This window comes from Molossus molossus, unplaced genomic scaffold (assembly GCF_014108415.1).
Source record: "Molossus molossus isolate mMolMol1 unplaced genomic scaffold, mMolMol1.p scaffold_m16_p_1, whole genome shotgun sequence".
Lineage (NCBI taxonomy): Eukaryota > Metazoa > Chordata > Mammalia > Chiroptera > Molossidae > Molossus > Molossus molossus.
The window spans coordinates 119,439,161-119,460,321 of record NW_023425344.1 but is presented as its reverse complement, the minus strand read 5'-3'; the positions used below and the strand labels follow the sequence as shown (position 1 = coordinate 119,460,321).

General features: G+C 41.0%; 2 protein-coding genes across 5 annotated transcripts in view; one reads left to right on the top strand and one right to left on the bottom strand.

The window, feature by feature from the left end:
• The window catches only part of REC114 (REC114 meiotic recombination protein), a 208,431-nt gene that overhangs the window by 12,312 nt on the left and 174,958 nt on the right, over positions 1-21,161 (bottom strand). The gene's annotated exons all lie outside the window — the stretch shown is intronic.
• The window catches only part of NPTN (neuroplastin), a 72,508-nt gene that overhangs the window by 40,169 nt on the left and 11,178 nt on the right, over positions 1-21,161 (top strand). For all 4 annotated transcript variants that reach the window (XM_036246021.1, XM_036246027.1, XM_036246015.1 and 1 more), the window contains 3 exons: positions 2,526-2,697; positions 6,615-6,709; positions 17,948-18,081. In XM_036246021.1, coding sequence (XP_036101914.1) covers positions 2,526-2,697; positions 6,615-6,709; positions 17,948-18,081 — 401 coding nt within the window. The remainder of the gene's footprint in view (positions 1-2,525; positions 2,698-6,614; positions 6,710-17,947; positions 18,082-21,161) is intronic.

Here is a 21,161-nt window from a genome sequence, read left to right as displayed (position 1 = left end):
TTCATAATGTTCCTCTCTCTTGGACTTTGGTGGGCATTGCTCAGTTACAGAAATAAAAGCCCACCTTCATCCTGGTGCAGAATTCAGATGTGGCTTTGTGCCCAAAGAGGACAGCTACCACTGGTTTCCATATACAGCAGTAATGGGAGGCAGGTTACCCTATCTCACTACCTTCCTAATGTGCAGAATTGTGTTTAAAACCTATTTAAATTATCCACTTACTCCCAGCTGATTCTCTCCTGGATCTTTAACACTTGGGGGAAAACTGTTTTTCTTTGTCTTCCAAGAATTCTTGGCAGAAAGTCCACCAGGTTGCCTTCATCAACTTCTTAATCACTCTGAGCTGCAATGGTCATTTGCATCACCACAGGTAAGAATAGCATTTACTTTGGCTTCCTTGTATTTAAATATCTGGAAGCTTGTGGCCTGATTCTCAGAGTTCACCCTTTCTCAGTGCAGTGCAGTCTGAGAGGAAGAACCAGGAGAGTCCCAAGTGGGACAGAAAATGAAATTGGATAATAAAAATTTAGTACAAACCTAAAAGTGTGTTTGGGTTTTAATGTTGCCTTTATATTTTTTCGTTTCTGTGGAGTACTGGTTCTCTCTCTCTTTTGTTTTTGCTTGGTTTTGATTTTTCTTGGAGTTGTGATGCTTTCTGCTGATGGTGTGTGTGCGCCTTCCATTGCAGGGTTTGCAGCCGTTCTGCCTGACTTAAGGCCCAGGGATTTGGCTTCTGTCCGGTGTGTTTTGGAAACCATGGGACACTACTACGCTAACATGTTTACATGCATCTGCTTTTGTGTTAGTGGCTGCTATGCCTCCATTATCTGTACATAGAGACCCTGTTTGATGTTACCAATAAGGACCAGTGCTGAATGGAAGATAACCACTGTCTTTTTGTCAGAGTTGGAAAACAGTGAGAACCAACTTAATTGAGCAAACTTAAGGATTTGCTTTATTTATCACCTTTTTTTTTTTTTTTTTTTTAATACAATCTGGCCTGTACAATCAGAAATGTTACATGATAAGGAAGTCCTTGGGCATTATGTTTTTCAAGTGCCCCGTGACCTCTTTATCCTCTCTCCCACCCCACATAATGAAAACTGCTTGGTTCCAGTGGAGGGATGGAGTTCTGTCCTTGAAGGTTAACTCTCAGCATTACATTGCATAAAATAGTCTCAGGGAGCAGCTACAGAGTTGTAGACAGGAAGTAGCCAGGTACAGGGGTATGGGAAGTCAGTCAAGGATTTCTGAAAAAGAATTAGAAAAAATAAAAACAAAAGAGCAAATACCTCCAATTGTGTAATGGGAAAGGTGGCTAATTTATATTTCACCAAAAGTGGAAAAAGAAGTAAGCCTGGGAAAAGAGTAAAGATAAATAACAACAAAAGATGCAAACAGAAACATCTTGATTTTAATATAGTGATGGAATTCAAAGTGTTTAAGGATGAACCTTCTAGGAATGATGTGTAGTGTGCCTTAAAAAATTTCTGCTCATTGTGTTATGACATTTGGCTTAGGTTATTTTTGTAGATATTAAACTAGTAATCCCAGGTTATGTCAGCCTAAGGTAGAACCAGAAGATAAAGTATATAACTTGCCCTAGGGTGGAAGCTGTGCAAAGTGTTTGGGGTTGGAGGGCAGGAATAGAGAATTGAGTCAGATGTGTTTTTTAGGCCAGCTTTGCCACTAATAATTATGACTTTGCACAAGTCATTTTACCTTTCTAGCTCTTAAAGAATGGGAATTCAATAAATTCTAAGGGCCTTTCAGTTCTAAAATTTTAGGAGCCCATAATACCAACACATACTACATTCTAGTTATAATTATATTTTCTCAGAATGGAATGTGTTTTAAAGTGTTCTGAAAAAAAAATTGTTTTGGGAATAAATACATATGGGCTGGAGAGAACTAATGATTCCATAAGAATTTTCTCTTGGCAAAATTTGGAAAATGCAATAGACTTGCAACAGGAAATTTGCTTTTAGGATCTACATTCCCTTTCTCTGCATAATTAATGGCCATGGCTGGTTTGCCATAGGCTTCTCAGATTTACATGTGGGAAAACCCATTATCTAATTATCACTATTACTGTTCCAAGGCCTAATGACTCCTTGGGGAATTTATTAGTTACATAAATGATACTGTCTTTACCTTTAGAACTGCAAGGTGGAGGCTGGTTTTCTATTTGAAGTGGAATTGGTTGGTGGTTCTTATGTCATACAATGGTGGTATTCAAAAGTGTAAGTGAATTGTTGCCAGAACAAGCACCCGTAATACTCCATTCTTTTCACATCTAGGCCAACTAGTCTTCAGGCTGTTGTCTGCACCTAGTGGTCATTTGCTTATAATCATTGTTATTCCTTTCCTGACTTTCTCCAAAGTGGTAAAGTGAAATTCCTCATGTGGTCCTGTCTGCCGTCCCTTTTCTTCTAGTCTCCCCATCCTACCCCATCCAACTTTCAGGCCAGGTTTGCAGAGAATGGAAGGGTATGGCTCCCTATCATTGTGCACTCTTATTACAGAGCCAAGGATTGTCACCAGTGAAGAAGTCATTATTCGAGAGTTCCCTGCTCTCCCCATCACCTTGCAATGTAACCTCACCTCCAGCTCTCACATCCTTACATACAGCTACTGGACAAAGAATGGGGTAGAACTGACTGCCACTCGTAAGAATGCCAGCAACATGGAATACAGGTAAGAGGGGCTAGCAGCTTCTGGGAAGATGAGAGGGAGTGTGGCTGAGCTTATTTGACATTCATAATCCATGATTATGCTATGTGAGAAAGATGTGAGATATATATGATCCTCCTCTGGAGAATCTAATCCAGTATATCTGAGGCGAGAATCAGAAATCTATAAAAGATTTCCAAATGATTCTAATGAGCAGCCAGGTTTGCGAGCCATAGATGATCCTATCACTATGATAATAGACTGAGGGCATAGGGAGTGATTTACTCAGTATCACAATGCTAATCAGTAGTAAAGTCACAATTAAAATGCAGGTTTCTTGACCCTAATCCATTGATTTGAGGAATCAGTTTGAAAATCTGCTTTAGGTCTCTTGGAGCAAGGTTACCCTAAGTGACCTTTCCACTGGGTGGATTTCCTGGTGAATTACCTTTTAAGAGTGTATAATATAAACATAACCTTATCAGGGCCAGTGGATACAGCACTGTTTAGTGATCTACAATAAGGATGGTAGCCTGGAAATATCCTTTGATGAAAGGGAGGTATCTGCTGGTTGATGTTACCTGGTACCCAAAGATTTGGTGCTTTTTTGGAATATCTAGTAATACATGGCACCTCAACTTTTAAAATAGTTTGTTCCTGGTTAAAAACTGATCTGGAAAAGGATCAGCTGATCCTGCTTGGACAGCATGGTGTAAAGAAAGTGTAAAGAAAGAGCACACTGTAATGAGAGCAGAAGAACCTGTGTACCCAGTAGTTAGCAAGGCCATTCTGCAGTATTTTACAGAATGGAGATCTTTTCATGCCCCCTATTTAATTAATCCACATTAATCATAGATCCTCCTCCTTTTTTTTGGGTAACGAAACTTAAGATGCAAATAACTGTTGACTGTTTTCAAGGCCAAATACTGTATCTAGTAAGTTTCAGAATCAAAGCTAGGTTCCAGGTCTTCTGATTATCTGGAATCTAGGTCGTCGTCTTTTTCCTACCATACCACATTGTGTAGTGGCAGGTTTAATTAATCTATCTCCATTGTAGTTTCTTCTGATATAAACTTGGAAATATAGCCCCAGCTATATTCCTATAGTTTGGACAAAGTTATTCAAGTAGAGGTGTTGGGTGGAATAAAAAGCCTTTATTTTTGGTCTGTCCATTAGTTTTACAAATTACTTTTTTAAACAATTCTTCTTTCAGTGTACTAGACATCCAGTCATGTTTCTCTTGGGTCTTGTGCTGTGTCACCCACAAAGCTTTGAATTGTAACTTCATTAAGTTTGAGCCTGACTTTATAAATGCATGTTCTCTTTTTTTTCTCAGCTTTATTTAAAGCTCTCCAGGGGTGTTCTGCATTGCCAGGGAATTGTCAGAGTTTTTCAGGGAATCTGTGTTCTTCTACATTTTATGGAATAACAACTGATGAGTCCCTTGGGCTACCTAATAAATCAGCCATGGAGCCAGTCTTAGATCATGCTTCTGCTTAGCCAGCAGTGTACATTTTCCATTTGCTTCAATTACTTCCCAATAGCTGGTCATAGGGAATGTTGTGGGAAGATTTTGGCCCATAAGTGCGACCTCATTGTCTCAAGTCTTCTCAAGGAACTTAGTCAGTCTAAGCCCTGAAGATAGAGCTTCTGCTCCTTCTTCAAATTCTGGGACATTTGCTAAAAGTGCGTGACTTGTGTCTGTTTTCCTACTGGGAGAATATTGATTTAAGAAGAGGCACTTGTGCCCTGGCCAGTTTGGCTCAGCGGTTAGAGCATCGGCCTGCGGTCTGGAGAGACCCGGGTTCGGTTCCCGCTAAGGGCATGTATCTCGGTTGCAGTTTGTCCCCGGCCCTGGTTGGTCGTGCGGGTGGCAGCCACTCGATGTGTCCCTTCACGTCAATGTTTCTCTCTCTCTCTCCCTTCCTCTCTCTCCCTCCCACTCTATCTGTACAAAAAATGGAAAAATATCCTCGGGTGAGGATTAAAAAAAGAGGCACTTGTGTCAGTGAGAAGACTTTTGATTGCTCCTCTGCGAATATTATGTTGCCATGGATATGCTGAGACAGTCCAGGGGATAGACAGTGTCTTTTCTCATAAACAGTCTCTTAACCTGTATTTCTTTTTGGAATCAATAGTAAGGTGAATAGATGCATTGGGCCAGTCAGTGCAGGAATTTTTCTGACATTTACTAGTGCAGTAGAGATGTGACCATCATATGTATCATATTTTATTATTTTTAAATTTAAATTTTTATTTTTTATTACTCTTCACTGGAGGATATTTTTCCATTGATTTTTTAGAGTGGAAGGGAGGGAGGGAGAAACATTGATGTGTGAGACATCGACCTGTTGCTTCCCGCACAACCCCAGGAATCAGGGATCACACCTGCAACCCAGGTATGTGCCCTTGACCAGGAATCAAACCTGAGACCTTTCAGTCCATGGGCCAACATTCTAACCCATGAGCCAAATCGGCCAGGGCATAAATATTATATTTTATTACCACGGAGCAAAAGAGTCGGAGCTATATAATATTTATTATATTTATCCTGGAGGCTGTTGTTTTTGTTTTCTGTAATTGCACACTAACCTTTCTGTACATGTTTAGGGGTGTGATGTAGGCTGTACTGAACTGAGTTGGTGTGAAGCTGGTCTGCAGGGGCAAGAAGGCTTGTTTGGGATGACCCAGTGGGATTCAGAGGAAGTGCTGTTCTGGCCATTTTCCACACTTCTACAGTCCTTTCTGTCAGTCTGCTTAACTTGGTTTGCACTCATTTGCTGTTCACTCATTTTTATTCATTTGAGTTTGTGTTCATTCATTTGTTTGTTTATTCCTTTACTGTATTCCAGGTACTAGGCTATGTGCTGGGGATAGAATTAGCATCAAATAAACAGTGCCTATACACACAGAACTTGGTCTTTTGGGATAATGAACAGTGATCAAGCAATCACATAAATATATAGGGTGGGGCAAAAGTAGGTTTACAGTTTTGAATATGCAAAACACAGCTTATTCTTGTAGTATTTATTGTTTTATTTTCCATATGAACAACTGTAAACCTACTTTTGCCCCACCCTGTATAATAACACTGATAAGTTCTGTGAAGAATCACAGTATAGTATGAGAATGTCAGGGAGGGGGATGTCACTTGGATTGAGGGTAGGAGGAAGGTGACATATAAGCCAAGACAATGGAAAAGGAAGAGGGAAGGGAAGAGCATTGTATATAAAGAATGGGAAAGTTTTGAGGTAGGAACAAGCTTGGCACATTAAAAAAAAATAGAGACCAGCAGGGCTGGAAAGTGGCTGAGACAAGACTAGGGAGGTGGGCAAGCTGTCCGATCATGCAGGGCCCTGGAGTTTTAGCTACAGCTAAAATTCTTTAAAGTTTAGCTACATCCCTTGCTGATGCTCTGATGGCAGATTTTTGTTTTGTTTTGTTTTTTTTTATTTACTATCCTTGGGTCCTGTTAGTGAGGAGACTTATTGAAAGACATGCTGCTAAAATACAGGGTAGGAAGAACAGGACTACCTAAACAAGGTCTCTAGAGAAGCACAGAAATAGGTTTGCATTCTTTCCTGCTCTTATTTGACTGGACCTACCAGGTGAGTAAGAAGTTTCAGTGATAGCTCTATCCTCTATATCTGAACATAGATTATAGTACTTTGTACAGCCTTCTATTTTGATTGCCTATTTTGTGGTTTATTTCCTCCATTAGGGTGGAACACCTTAAGGTTAGGGAACGTGTCATTTCATCTTTGTATTTCTGGTACCCAGTAAGTAGTAACCCAGAGGAAGGTTTTTCCTTTTAGTTAGGAGGAAGTGAGTTGAATTCAGTGGCACAATTTGGAGAGCACCTGGTTGCCCCCTGGATTCTCCTTTTGTATATTTTGACTGTTCCCACCTTCCTCACCAGATTTTTCTTCTCATCTCTGCAGGATCAATAAGCCGAGAGCTGAAGATTCAGGAGAATACCACTGTGTATATCACTTTCACAGTGCTCCTAAAGCAAATGCCACCATTGAAGTGAAAGGTACAACCCAACAGAGGCTGCGGTGTGAGCCTTTCACTCTTCTTCCGAGCTACTACCTTGGTCTGGACTCCCAAGCTTGAAGTTCTTGTTTCCATTGTGAGAGGCACTATAACGTTACGTATGTTTAGTACCCAGGCTCAGGATCTCAGCTACCCAGGTTTAATTCCACACCCCAACATCTACTAGCTGTGAGACCACGACAAATGATTAATTTATGTATGTTTCAGTCTCCTAATTTGTAAAACCTGCCTCATGGGTTTGTTAGGCAGATTAAATAAGTTTACATAATAGGTTGAACCATATGAAATTACTGTTTAGGTATGTTAAAAATGCTTGAATGTTGACAGCTGTGTGTAGTTCAGTCTTATGGAAAGCTCTTAGAACAGTGCCTTCTGAGTATTATTACATAGGTCTCTCCAGTGGTCCAGCAGAATTTGTCAAAGTAAGTGTTAAGGGTAAACATAAATTATTTATGGATAATTCATTAGAATTTTCTGAAACTCTGAGGGCATGGCATCTTAAATATGAGTCTATAGCTGAAAGATCCAAGAAAGTCCAATAGAATTGTAAGAGTTGTAACTACTTAAGCACATCAATATTCCAGTTTTCCTGTATTATTGCAAAGAAGCGGCTGAGACCCAGAAATGAAAAACCACTGCTTTGTGCCATATAGTGAGTTGGTGACAGAGCTAGCATAGATCCTTAGGTCTTAATCCCTGTTCTTTGTTTTTCATTTATAAAATGACCATGGGTCGTTGGGGCTACTGTTTGAGGTCAGACTGAAGAGATGAGGATTTTTTTCCCCCTAGTTTTAAAAAAAATTTATTTAGGAAGACACATCTTGTTCTTTAAATCCATAGGGTGATCTCTAGAAGCTGGACAGATACATTTAGGAAATAGGAAGGGCCTGTATAGCCGGTATTCAGGTGTTCCTTAAAATATTTGGAAGACTAAAACTTCAGATTCAAGAAAGGCTTAGACACATTTAAAGTTTCTGTTATATGGTGTTATTAAATGAAAGTAGTGTCTTGGTGACACAGCCCTGACTTGTGAATGCATGGACAGCCAGTGCCTTATCTGGCTGCCAGGTTGAATTCTAAATGTCTAAAGGCGTTGAGTCATAGTTCCATGGTTTCAATCTACATAGGCCAGAGAACCTGGGATTTGATTAATTCAGTGTTTTTTCTTGGAGAGATCTGGGTTTATCTCTGTTTTTAAAGAATGTTATATTTGTTCAACATGAGGATGGAGGTGTGAGACAGCATTTTCTCAGCCAGCCAAGGGCTTTTCCCATCTAGGTGAGCTGAGCTCTGGGGGGAGACTCTTCCATGTAAGACTTGAGGACCTGCAACATTCCAGGCTGAGCCTTTGGCACAAAGTCAAGTGCCTAGGTCACAGGGTGGGTGAGGGAAGGAAAGTAGTGTGTTAGCTAATAGTCTTCAAGGCTAAAGGATAATTACATACAATTGCAAGTCCTGACAAACTGTAATCTAAGTGATTTGGCATTAATGATTTCTATGCAGCACTTTCAGGAGTGGAAACAAAGGTTATTTTCTATTGGCTTGGCTGCTCAAGGGGGGGGGGGGGCGGTCAGTGGCCCCAGAGGCACCTTTCCTCACATACAGTTGGGCAGATATGAAGTGGTGGTCTGGAGGGGCAGAGAAGAGGAGGCTACAGGCAAGAATGTTTCCAGAGGAAGTTACAACTGAGATGGTATCTTACCATAGTGAAGATGCGGACTCTGCACTGTTGCATTTTTACTGTACAGTAGCCCTGTGAGTAAGATTGGGCTGGTGGTGATAATCTTGGTTTTAAAGAAGTAGACCTTAAGGGAATTTTTTAATATAATTCTAAAACATATTTTGTCACTAGCTTGGTCAGATATGTTAGTCTCTTAAGAAAATTCATAAAGAATTCTGGTCTTTCCCTTTCCCTCTCTCCTCGAACACCTGGACAGAAAACAGCTGAACACTTAATGTCTTATGGATAGTTTAGTCTGATAAAGACTGAACATTTGGCTTTTTCTGTGTAACTTTTAAAAGGTTTGCCTCAGGCCCCAAGGTCATATTCTAGGCTAGCTCCTGATTGGGGTGGGGTAGAAAACATTTAGAGAGGGGAGGAGGGTTACTACCATAGCATTTTTATATAAACTCATTTTATTTCCTCAGTGCCTTTGGGGTGGAGTAAGAGACAGTTACCTTTTTATAACTATAATGATTCGAAAAGTCTGTTGAGTAATACAGAGGTAAGAGGTAGCTGTATTCGAGAACGGGGAAATTGAAGGGATTCAGGTAATGTAAGTGATCTCTGCTGACAGGAGTCTCTGAGAATCTTTTATAATTCAGACTATACATATATCTTTCTTTAGATCTGTTCTTCATGCAGCCCTTTTCTTCCCCTTCAGGCTTTTCCTGCAGTTCAAAACTCTCTGGGGTGTTCTTGGGCTTACTTAGCACTGTGGGTAGTAAAGGACTTAGATAGCCAGGAACTGGCCATTATATGTCACATTACCAAATCTTGAGTTACTTGTTGTGTTCAAAAGAAAAGAAGGCTATCCCTGGCTGGGTGGGTCAGTTGGTTGAAGTGTCCCATATACCAAAAGGTTGCAGGTTCGATCCCCATTGGGGTGCATACAGGAGGCAACAGATCACTGTTTCTCATCAATGTTTCTCTCCTCTCCCCTCCTCTTTCCTATCTCTCTAAATTCAATAAACATACCCTTGGGTTGAGGATTTTTAAAAAAGAAGGAAAAGAAGGCTGAAAGAGTAGAGAGAGGGACACAGCGCTGAGAACAGACTTGAGGTAGCAGTGCTTTTCTGCCCTAGCCTGGAGATCCCCGTCAAGACAGGAGTTTTGAATCTGGTAGTATTTGCATGTAGTGAAGAAGACCTTGAATCTAAAGTAGGTTTAGGTTTCCTTCTTTCTTTTTTTAAAGGACAAGAATGAGGCACCATGTAAACAGGAATGTACTGTTACTGTTTAGGATTACATTTTTTAGCTTTTTAGTAGGTGCCATGAACAGATGCTGGATGGATTAGGGCTGGCCAGGGGAGAAGAACAGCAATGATTAGACCTTAGTGGGCCCTGGCCCTCTGGGGATTCACTTAGATACCCCTGAGAAGGCATCACTTTCCCCAGCTTTTTAAATTTTTTAAATTCTCACCCAAAGATTTTTTTTTTAATCAGAGAGGAAGGGATGGGGGGGGGGGGGAGAAAAAGAAACATCAATTGGTTGCCTCCCATCTGCAACCTAGGTATGTGCCTTGATCAGGAATTGAACCCACATCCTTTTGGTATATGGGATGATGGTCCAACCAACTGAGCAACCCAGCCAGGGCACTTTCCCCAGCTTTTTGACTCTTCATAGCTTATGTCATTAAGAGACTCCACACCTGATCATGGAGCATTCTTGAATGTTTTGTATTTTTTTTATCCCTGTAATTCTCTCTTTTTTAAATATATTTTTATTGATTTTTTTAGAGAGGAGAAGGAAGAGAGAGATGGAAAGAAACATCCATGTGAGAGAGAAACATCCATTAGCTGCCTCCTGCACACCCCCTACTGGGGATCGAACCCACAAACGAGGACCTCTCAGTCCATGGGATGATGCTCAGTCCACTGAGCCACACTGGCTGAGCTGTGCCTGTAATTCTTTAACCTTTCTAATCCTTTTTTAAAAAATCCTCACTCAAAGATATTTTTCTGTTTATTTTAAGATAGAGTGGGAGGGAAGAAGGGAAGGAGGGGGAGAGAGAGAGAAATAGAGAGAGAAACATTGATGTGAGAGAGACACACTGGTTGCCTCCTGCACAACCTGGAACAGGGCCAAGGATGAACTGCAGCTGAGGTACATGACCTTGACCAGAATTGAACCTGCGACTTATTGGTCCGATTCACTGAGCCAAACTGGCCAGGGCTACCTTTCTAATCTGTACTCCTCACTTCTCCGTTCTTTTTTTCTTTAAAAAAAGTGCTCATAAGAGAGCAAATAAAAATTTTTTATGTAATTTACAGGGATTAAAAAGAAAATCCCTGTCATGACTCCCAAACCCTATCCTCATTTCTCAACCATTTTGTCTAATGCAAGAAACAAGGAGTTGGAGTTTTATTGCTGTTTTTAGAAAAGGATTTTGGTCTGGTCATCAAATCTTTTGCAACACCCATGCCTGCCTCTTGTGAAAAGATACAGCCCAACCCCAGGAAGGTTGTGTCTCTGGTCTTATTAGGCCTATCATCTCTGCCTGTCCATTGGGCATTTCTAATGTTCTGTCTTTTGATGGCTATGAGAGCCAAGATTGAACTTGTTTTTCTCCTCTGTCCTTCTTAACTTTCTTTCTATTTTAATATTGTGACTGAATGTTAAAATTTTTATAAGTGACCTTGCCCTGTATTCTTATTTCCTGCTCTGTCTCATGGCTTTACCAGTGATATGTCTAAGTTCATATTGGCTGAGGTGGACTGTATGGTGATGATGACGAATATCATTAAGAGTAATAATGCACATCTCACATTTGTACAGTATTTTCAGCATGAAGACCATTTTCATGGTCATTTATTTGTTTGATAGGTGGTTACTTTGACAGTTGAGGATGCTTAGAGATTGTGACATCCTTTAGGTCGGAGCTGATGTTGAAGCTGGTTCTGACTCAGAATTGCCCTTACTTGAAAACATTTTAAAAACATAGTAATACCTGCTAGAACATTTTGAACATCGACCTTAGCTCAAATAACCATACCTATTTTTTCTGTTACTTTTATCAGGGTGCTGCTCTAAACTTCCTTACTAAGACCAAGAATGACTAACATTATTGTGCAGTTACTGTGTGCCAGACACTATGCTAGGTCCATTACTCAATCCTTTCCTCTCCTTTAGTCTTCACAACTCTGAAGTAAATGCTGTTATTGTCTCCCTTTCCAGGTGAGAAAATTGAGGCCAAAGGAAATTAAATGACTTACACAGAGTGATAGAGTTAAGCAGTGGAGCCCAAGGTCCTCACCCAGGTGCTCTAAGCCTGTGCTCCTAAACACTAAGCCACGTGGCCATGTTCAGCACATAACAATTAAAAGGCCTTGGACTGAGAGAAGAGATGGGCTCTAATCCTGGCCCTGCCAGTAATCTCACCATGACCTGACCAGTCAGTTTTCTTCCTTGGGCCTCAGCTGCCCAGTATATGATGAAGTAGGATGAAATAGAGGGTCCTTAAGGCTCTAATGGGCTGTGGACACAGAGGAGAGGTTGGGTTAATGATTTCTAAGTTTCTTTTCCTAGTGGTTGTGACTTACAGCTTCCCAACTTTAAGAATGTTACCTTAGGGGACCCCCACACCTCTGCTTTTTCATCTCCCAGCCTGTGGAACACTCCTTCCTTGTAGTCCCCAATCAAAAACAATGGTGCCAGGAACAGTGTTAGAGCAGTGGTTCTCAAACTTGATTTGATGTGTTGGAACTATGGCATGAACATCAGGCTTGTGTGGCTCAGTGGACTGAGCCGTATCTCATGGGCTGAGAGGTCCCAGTTTGATTTCCTGGTTGGGGCACATGCCCAGAGTTTCACGCTCGATCCCCAATGGGGGTGTGCAGGAGGCAGCCGATCAGTGTTTCTCAAGTTGATGTTTCCGTCTCTTACTTCCTCTCTCTATTAAAAAAATAAATAAATCAAAAATATATTTAAAAAAAGCGTGCATTCTTGGTGATTATCCAAGGTTAGAATCACTTCAGTGCCTCCTACTCAGTGGTCACACCTATAGGAGACAGCACAAGTCCCAGGCTGTTCTAGGCTTCACAACCAATGATGAACCTACTCTGTAGAGAAGCCTTAGTGAGCCAAAAGCTGACATCTTTCTTGCTTCCATCTTTACCAATCTCATAATGCTTGTTGGGCAGTAAATCTTAATGCTCCCTCTACCTTCAGCCAAGCCTCTAACTTGCCTACAGCAAAGATGAGGTATCTCTAGGATTTGATATTTTGCATAAAGGAAGCAGAGGTATCATTATGTTTACCTAGACATAGCCCACTCATTGAAAAGAACCTTTAAGGATGGAGTTTCTTTGAAAATTGATTGCGAAGTTAAGAATTTATTTTGAAAAGTGAGAACACCACATAAGCAGTCCAGGAAAGAGGCCCCATACCTTTTTCAGCTTTGTTATGTTTAACTTTATTTATCATCAGCTTTAGCTGAAAATACCTCCACTGTGTAAGTTGACACTTTCTGCAGCCACCAGCCTGGCAGAAAAGCTGGATGCTCTGCTGAAGTGCAGGCAGGTTGGGGCAACAGAAGGTACTCAGTAATGTGCATTTGCCTTCAGCCAAAGGCCCATGTCATTAAATTTGGTCAGGTATTGTTGGGTCACTAAAAGTCATTAGGATACTGGAAGGGATATCCATTAACATGATTAGAGTATGTGGCTATCAAGCTTGAGTTTGCTCCTAGTGGGTCTGTGATCTTTTTTAAGAGTCTCTTTGTTACCTCATTACCACTTCTACACTCACTTCTGCCATCAGTTTGTGCCTCCCTGAGAGGGTACAGGGAAGTAAAGAGGATCTGCTTTGTCAGACTTAGACCTTCATACCAACAGGACATGATTAAGTCGTTCCTTATTAAATGGCAAGCCCATATGAAGTGAGCACCTTAATCAGTATCAGTAGGCCATTAATTAATATAATTTGTCAGTATCTGAGCTAATTAAATCTTATTAGAGTCACAAACAAGTTCTGTTTATATCAGTAAACAAGGAGAGAACACATAATAATCAGCATCTCTGATTTCTTAGAACTCAGAATGCCTGAGTCAAGGCCTCGCCATTCTTTGCTCCAACTAATAGCTCAATTTAAATGTTTATTTTTGATCCTGAACTTCAATCTTGTGCTATTTCCTACAGAGATGTAATTTCATCCTCATAAGAAATATGTGGGTATTCTTGTTTTACACAAGTGAAAACTGAAATTCAAAGGATTTTTAAAATTTTATCTTTATTATTAAAAGTATTACAGATGTCCCTCCTTTGTTCCCCCCAATGACCCACTTCCTCCCTGCCTTCACCACACTATTGTCTGTGTCCCTTGGTTATGCATATAAGTTTAAATGGCCCACCTTAGGTTATTCATTTGGTAAGTAATAGTCTCTGCAGAGCCCAAATGGTGTAAGGTCTGCTTCATCTGGTGGCTACGTTTGTTATTTATTGCTTAAAATAGTAAACACTTGTCACCTCATAGTTTCTGTGGCTCAGGAATTAGGGAGCAGATTAGTGGGGTAGTTCTGGCTCAGGGTCTGTCAAGCTGGGTCTGCAGTCATCTGAACACTTGACTGGGGCTGGAGCATCTGTTTCCTAGATGGCTGCCTCATGTGACTATTGGCTGAAGGCCTTAATTTCTCCCTACATGGACCTCCTCACAGGCTGTTTGAGCATTGTTCTAGTGTGGCAGCTCAGAGTGTGTGATCCGAGAGAAAGCAAGGAGGAGAAAACCTCATTGTCTTTTGTGAACTAGTACCTAAAGTTGTACACCTTTACTTCTGTTTTATTTTATTCATTAGAATTAATTCACTAGGTCCAGCCTACATTCCAGGGGAGGTAAGTTAGGCGTCATCTCTTGAAGGGCAGAATATTGGAGACTTTGTAGACTTTTTAAAAACTACCACAGGTGGACTCTGAGCCCTAAGAGGTCCCTTCTCTGACCACTGCTGACATGCACTGAGAGTCTGGTTATTTTCTTGCTCTGTGACTCTGCCGGGCAGGAGCAGGCTTTCTGATTGAGAAGCTCCCATAAAGGATAGAGAGAAGTGAAAAAACTTTTCATTGATCCAGAGGCTAAAATAAGAGTTGTTATCACTCCCTGTAAACATAGAGTAACGTGGGTTGGGTTCATTTTTTCTTTGCCGAGTACACAGTGATATTTTCTCCATCCCAAGAGTGAATATTGAGGGCATTCATCCTTTGAGTATGTTAGGTAGAGGGGGTATTTCCAAGCTTTACTTCATATTATTTGCTAAATTGCAGAGAAAGCAGCCATAGATTTAGCTGTTAAAAACTCTTCTTGTAAGCTTACACTGTGTAAACATGGCCAGCAAGGTGTGATGGGAGTTAGCCAAGTTCCTAGCGGTGATCTCCTAAACATCAAGGAAGGAATGAAGACCATCTCTACCCCTCTCTCCATGTCTTCACCTTCAAGTCTGTGTCTTTTCAGAATAGCAACTTTATAGAGGGTGTGGAGCCATAAACCAACTCAACTTTCAGCCTTTTAGGTGTTTCCAATGTGTAATCTTAGAGATGAGTCCCCATGGCAAAAACTGATGGTACTGAACTCACAGTACTTTTGGAATTAGTCAGATAACAGGGCCAGATTGAATATTCTCTGTGGAGCAAAGTAGAATGAAAATGGGAAAATATATCACATGTAAGCTGATTTGTGAAATTTGTATCTCCACCCCAGATGACTACCCTGAGCTCCAGACTTGATACTCAGTTGTCTACTTTACAACTTCACTTGGATGTTAAATAAGGATCTTAAATTTAACATGTCCTGCCCTGGCCGGTTTGGCTCAGCGGTTAGAGCGTCGGCCTGCGGTCCTGAGAGACCCGGGTTCGGTTCCCGCTAAGGGCGCGTACCTCGGTTGCAGTTTGTCCCCGGCCCTGGTCGGTCGTGCGGGTGGCAGCCTCTCGATGTGTTCCTTTCACATCGATGTTTCTCTCTCTCTCTCTCTCTGTTCCTCTCTCTCCCTCCCACTCTACCTGAACAAAAAAATGGGAAAATGTCTTCGGGTGAGGATAAAAAAAAACAATAACAAAAACTTAACATGTCCTAAAATTTGAACTCCTGGTTTTTATTACCATCGTTTACTGCATCCCCAAACAAAACAAAATAAAAATAAGCAAATAATCCACCCTAGTTCTTCTGTAGTCTTCTTCATCATAGTAATTTACAACTCTATTCTATAGTTACTCAGGCCAAAAATCTTGGGATCATTCTTGACTCTTTTTTCTCTCACATCTCACATCCAGTCCATTAATAAATATATTTATTCAAATGTATCCAAAATCTCCTTTCTTCTGCCCTCATCCAGACCACCTTCTCTCTTGCCTGGATTATTGTAATAGCACCTAATTAGTCTTGCTTCCACTGTTGTTTCTCTACAACTGTCATCCACATAGTAGCAAGAGGCAGCCTGTTAAAACATGTAGATCATTCCATACCTGCACTTGCTATTCACCAGTGGTTTTCCAGCTGACTCAGAATAAATGCCAAAGTCATTTCAGTGGCTTACAAAGTTCTCTGATCTAGGCTCCATTCTCTCGGATTTCCTCCTTTCCTGCCATCTTCCCCTTGTTTACTGTGTTTCAAAAAAACTCCTTCATGCTGCTCCTTATACATAATAAGCACATTTCTGCCTCAAGGCTTCTGCCTTTCCCTCTATTTAAGAGTGTTTTTCTCTGCAGATACGAGTGGCATACTCTCCCTTATTTTCTTCATGACTGTGCCAAAACTTACCTCATCAGAAAGGCTTCCCCACCCCCACTCTGTCATATCTGGTATGTAGTGTGTTCTCAACAAATGTTTGTCAGGTGAATGAAACACAACTAGAAGCAAAATGTGGTAGCTCTTCTGCTTGTGTCACCCAACTCTTTCTTGATGGTGTTTTAGTTCTTGTATGGTCATGGAGCTTACTGCTTGGAGTGCTTAAGATGGTCTTTAATATTGGTTAACTGAAGAAGGATGGGTGATCACTGCGACGTGATCCAGTACTGTGGGAGAAATTTGGTGTGGGAATATGATTGAGCCAGTCTGACCCTTAACAAATTTTGCCTTTGTAACTGCCTATTTAGAAAACACCCGCCCTAGCCAATTTGGCTCAGTAGTTGGAGCATCGGCCTGTGGACCAGAGAGTCCCGGGTTTGGTTCCCACTAAGGGCATGTACAAAAAAAAAGAAAGAAAACACCCCACACTGAGTAGTATTAAGCAGGCCTGTTTGGCAAGCAGTAGTTATATAGAGATAGCTTGGGGCCTTGCTCAGACTGTTCTTGTCCAGGTGCTTCTGGAGCTGATCTGGGAAACACAGAAAACAGTCTGAGAGTAGCAGGACTTCAGATTAGATTATTTTTAAACCAAGAAAGCAAGGCAATCGGAGGGGGAACATGGGATCAGCCCATGATATCATACAATTCCACAGGCTTTTACAGTCTCAAAATGAATGTTTTGACATCTTATTTATTAGTGACATTGGATGTAGGCAGGGGCTAGAATTATCTCCATTTGATAATGGGTAGAGAGTTGAAGCACAGAGTAATTAAAGAACCAGCAAAATTGGAATTTGGACAAGATCTATTAATTCTCTTTCCTATCTTGGCCAACAAAGTGACATCTGGCCTACAGTACTTTAAATTTATTGCGTTCAGATTATTATAACTGCTGAGGCATGGTGGAAAAAATAAGATCAAAGATGGCCAGATTTGAAGAATTAGCCTTCATCTCAGGCTTATTGGATCCTTGAAATTTATCTAATTTTAAAATCACTGGTGCTGTTTCTTTCTTCCTAAGTCATCCCTAAGCAGAAAAGACTAACAGCCACTAGCATGTCTAGAAATTCCCCTAAGATTGGTTTCATTGAGATTACTGCAAATCAGAAGTACAAGTCAGATTCTTAAACTGTTAATAGAATCTCTTGGCACACTGGTTGAATTTCCTGTTCACTTCTTTCTTCCCCTTGTGAAGCTAATTTGCTGAATTTCTTCCTTCCTGGGAGAGCCTTGGCCATTGATATTCATCAGATAACTTTTCCAGGCATTCATTGTTTTTACATACCTTACAGTAGGACTTGATTTTAGGTGTTTGAGCTCAGAGATTCCTCATTTCTTTAAGGGAATATATGACAATGGACATAAACTACAATAGTTAGTGAGGGTGTTTTAAGAAAAACTATGACTGGTAGAGATGATAATAGCTTTTGTTTTAATTTTCTTTAAAGGATGGCTTAATTTAGGGCAATTAAGCCTATGCCCTTTTCAAGTAGGTTTACTTCACATACAGTAATCCTAATCCTGATGTCTGTTTGGGCTGCTTTTGTGGACAGGAGGTAGGGGATGGGGTTAGTTCCATTGCACTATTCTTACCTGAAATGCATGTTATCAAAACTGAATTTGAGGGCGAGCCTAAAGATTATTAAAAGCAGGGCTCATTAGGTGGGGCCTTTGTATCCTGTTCAGAGTTGGCTCCCATGGTAACTGTTCAATGCTCTTTCTCACAGCTCCTCCTGATATCACGGGCCATAAACGCAGTGAGAACAAGAATGAAGGGCAGGATGCCATGATGTACTGTAAGTCAGTTGGCTATCCCCACCCGGAGTGGGTCTGGCGCAAGAAGGAGAATGGTCTGCTCGTGGTGAGTAGGAGGCAGCCTGGGTCTCTGGTTACTAGGTTTTCTCTTGGGGAGGTCCAGACATCTGAGCCAGTTGCTACAACTGCTATACTGGCATGGCGTGGGTCACCCTTTCTAGAGTCATGATTAGTTACATCCTGAATCTGGAGGTCACTGACAGTTTCTACCCAGCATGGAATCCCTGTAGATGATTTGTTAAAGCCGTCTGTCTGGTAAGGGATCAGGCTGCTTGCCTTTACAATAGGACACTGAAAGAGCTAACCCCAATCTTAACCTTTTACTATTATTCTAGTCTGTTTATCCTAAAAAAATACTGTCTTTGAAGTGGTCTTAATGTGTTTTTGGGAAGACAGGGCAATGAGAACAATTGTTAGTACATTCCTAGAACATAGGAAGTACAGATTAGGAATTGAGGCAACCTGATGAGGTCCTAGGGCAGTCTTAAATACTGGTATCTGACATTATTTGTTCCATAAAAAGTAAAAAAAAAAATCTTTTCTAATTTGTGGCATGATTTATTTTATTTTTTTAGAGAGAGAAAAACATCAATGATTGGTTGCCTCCTCTACACACCCCAACCCAGGAATTGAACCCTCAACCTTTCCGTGCACGGGACTACACTCTAACTGAGCCCTGGCCAGGACCTATGGCATGATTCTTGATGGTATTGGGAAAGTCAGAGCTGTAGACTCTCGGTTTCTCTCTGATTCACTGATGTTTGGCCAGTATCCTTTTCTGTCAGAGATGTGTCATACATTCCTCCTGTGCCCAGGCCTTGTATGCCCAGCACTATACTTTACAGGCATCCTTGTTGATTATCAGTCTTCAGAATCAGAAGGACCTGGAGACAAACAAATTTAGCTTCTTTGAAAAGGTTACATGTTGACCAAGGTAAATCAGTGAGTGACAAAACCAAGGATCAAACCCAGTTTTTTTAAAAAAAATTAAGTCCATTTTTCTTTGCACTCCATGACCTTTCAATAATAATGAGTCAGGTGGTGAAAAGGACCCTAATGTGAACAATGGTGACTAAGTTTGAGAAACTCTTTAATAAGAGACTGGGATGAGGAATGGAGAGATGACAATGCTGTGTTGAGTCTTTTCAGAGCAAGCCTTGAAAGAGAAACAAAACATTTAGAATTTTGTGGTACTGGCAGGGAAGTGCTCATTTCTCTTTGTTGGTCCCTGGTTGAAAGCACCCTTGAGCTTTTGGCAGAGCAGGTTGGGGGTTCCTCAGTGCACATTTTCATCTCCTGTTCTCATGATCACAAATTCTTAAGGATCTGTTGTATTTTGAAAAACATTTAAAATCAAACATTGTTACCTTGCTTTCAAGCTGTATATCATAGGTTAGTGCTTTTGAAAACCATATTATTAAACAGCCTAAATTTGATGAGTGCTGAAATAAAATGCTTTCTGTTTTTTTCTAGACACTGATTTTAGTAATTCTCTTAACTTTTGTTTCTGGACAAATCTGATAGTTTTCTTGGGTCTCTTTGTTCTTATAGAGTTTAGTCTAGTCCATTCCAAAATTCCAGTTTCATCTTCTATCCCCTCTTCCATGGCCTGCAAGGGAAGTGGAGGATTGTCCTTGCTCTGTTTTCTGGGTTTTTTTTTGTGTGGGGTGGGAGCGAGGACAAGTATCAGTCATCTGACTTTTCTTATAGTCCACTCTTGGTTGTTGTGCTTCTGTGGCCTCAGCTGACTGGCCTCTTTGTGGCAGGAATTCAGATGCTGGATTTTGTGGCAGCTGAGTGAGTTCTTTAGGGGCCAGCTCTCAAAAATGAGAGACCCAGTCTGAGTGAACCTCTGATTCTTCTGTAGCTCCAGCCACAGGTGATCTAGTCTTGAGCTTCTCATTGCTGGGGTCTGCTCACCTAAAAGGCACCCCCTTCTGTGGAGGAAACATGAATATCATGGCTCTTCCCATGTGGGAGTATAGGCTGCTCTCCTTCATATCTCCAAGTAACTCTTTTCCAAGATCAAGAAGATAGGGCACATCAACCAGTCTCCTGCCTAAACTGATATCCACTGGAAGAGATGTTTTCTTTTTGGTCGCCCACACCTTCCTTTCAGACTGTGAGTGATTCTCTGGATGCCTGTCACACTTGGCTGTAGAGTGGAAGGGTGCAAGGCCAAGTGTCACTCTCTTCCTGTCAGCTCCAGTCTTGTCTTCTTTTATAGACTGGGAAGGGGTTAATGTGGTTTAGGTGCTGACTGGGGATAAGGTAATCCTATAGGTCTCCCTTTCAATAAGCCCTGGAAGGACTATCTGCCCTTCCATTTGTTTCAACAACTTTTTTTTTTAAGTCTGTGGGGTATTTCACGTTTCTCTCCATAGTATCAATTCTGTGTCAGTAGGACAGATCACACTCAATATGTTTCGGTGCATTGATTGAAAAGGTGAAAGTTTATTTGATATGATAGTATAGAAGAAAGACACATTGAAGGCATGCAGACCAAAGATGACCCAGGTCATAAGTGAAAAACATGGAGCTTTCCAAGTCCTAGAGTTAAAGCTTCCCGGAATAACTGTTTTGAAAACGGAGAGTTTCCCATTTCAGCCATACTCACATTCAAATGAAGACACAGTTGTGTGCTATAGCTAGACATCATTCTGGGGATTATCTTTCCCTTTCTGATTATGCTTTAGTTATTGTGTAACAATTGACACATGAGTCAGTTTTTTCCTCTGCCAGTCTCCCTGTCCCACTCCTCTCAGATCCCGGTCATGCACTCTCACCTCTGCCTTTTTACGTGCCTGGAGCACTCCTGTCCTTCTTGGTCAGCTCTCCTCCCCCACACTCTAGTTCAAATGTTAGCTCTTCTCTGAAGCTTTCACTGACTCTTTGTGGCAGTGCCCACTCACTGCCCCACGGTACTTTATATATACCCTCTATTGGGACTTTCCCCCGTGTTTCTGTAACCATCCCTTTGGAGGTCTGGTTCTCTCTTGAAACCAACCTCCTTGTTTATTTTTGAGTCTTTTTTTTTTTTTTCCTTTCTATCTCACCATCCCCTTTATAGGATATAAAACAAACAGTGTATATTAGTAAATACTTGTTGATTGACTGAATAAACTT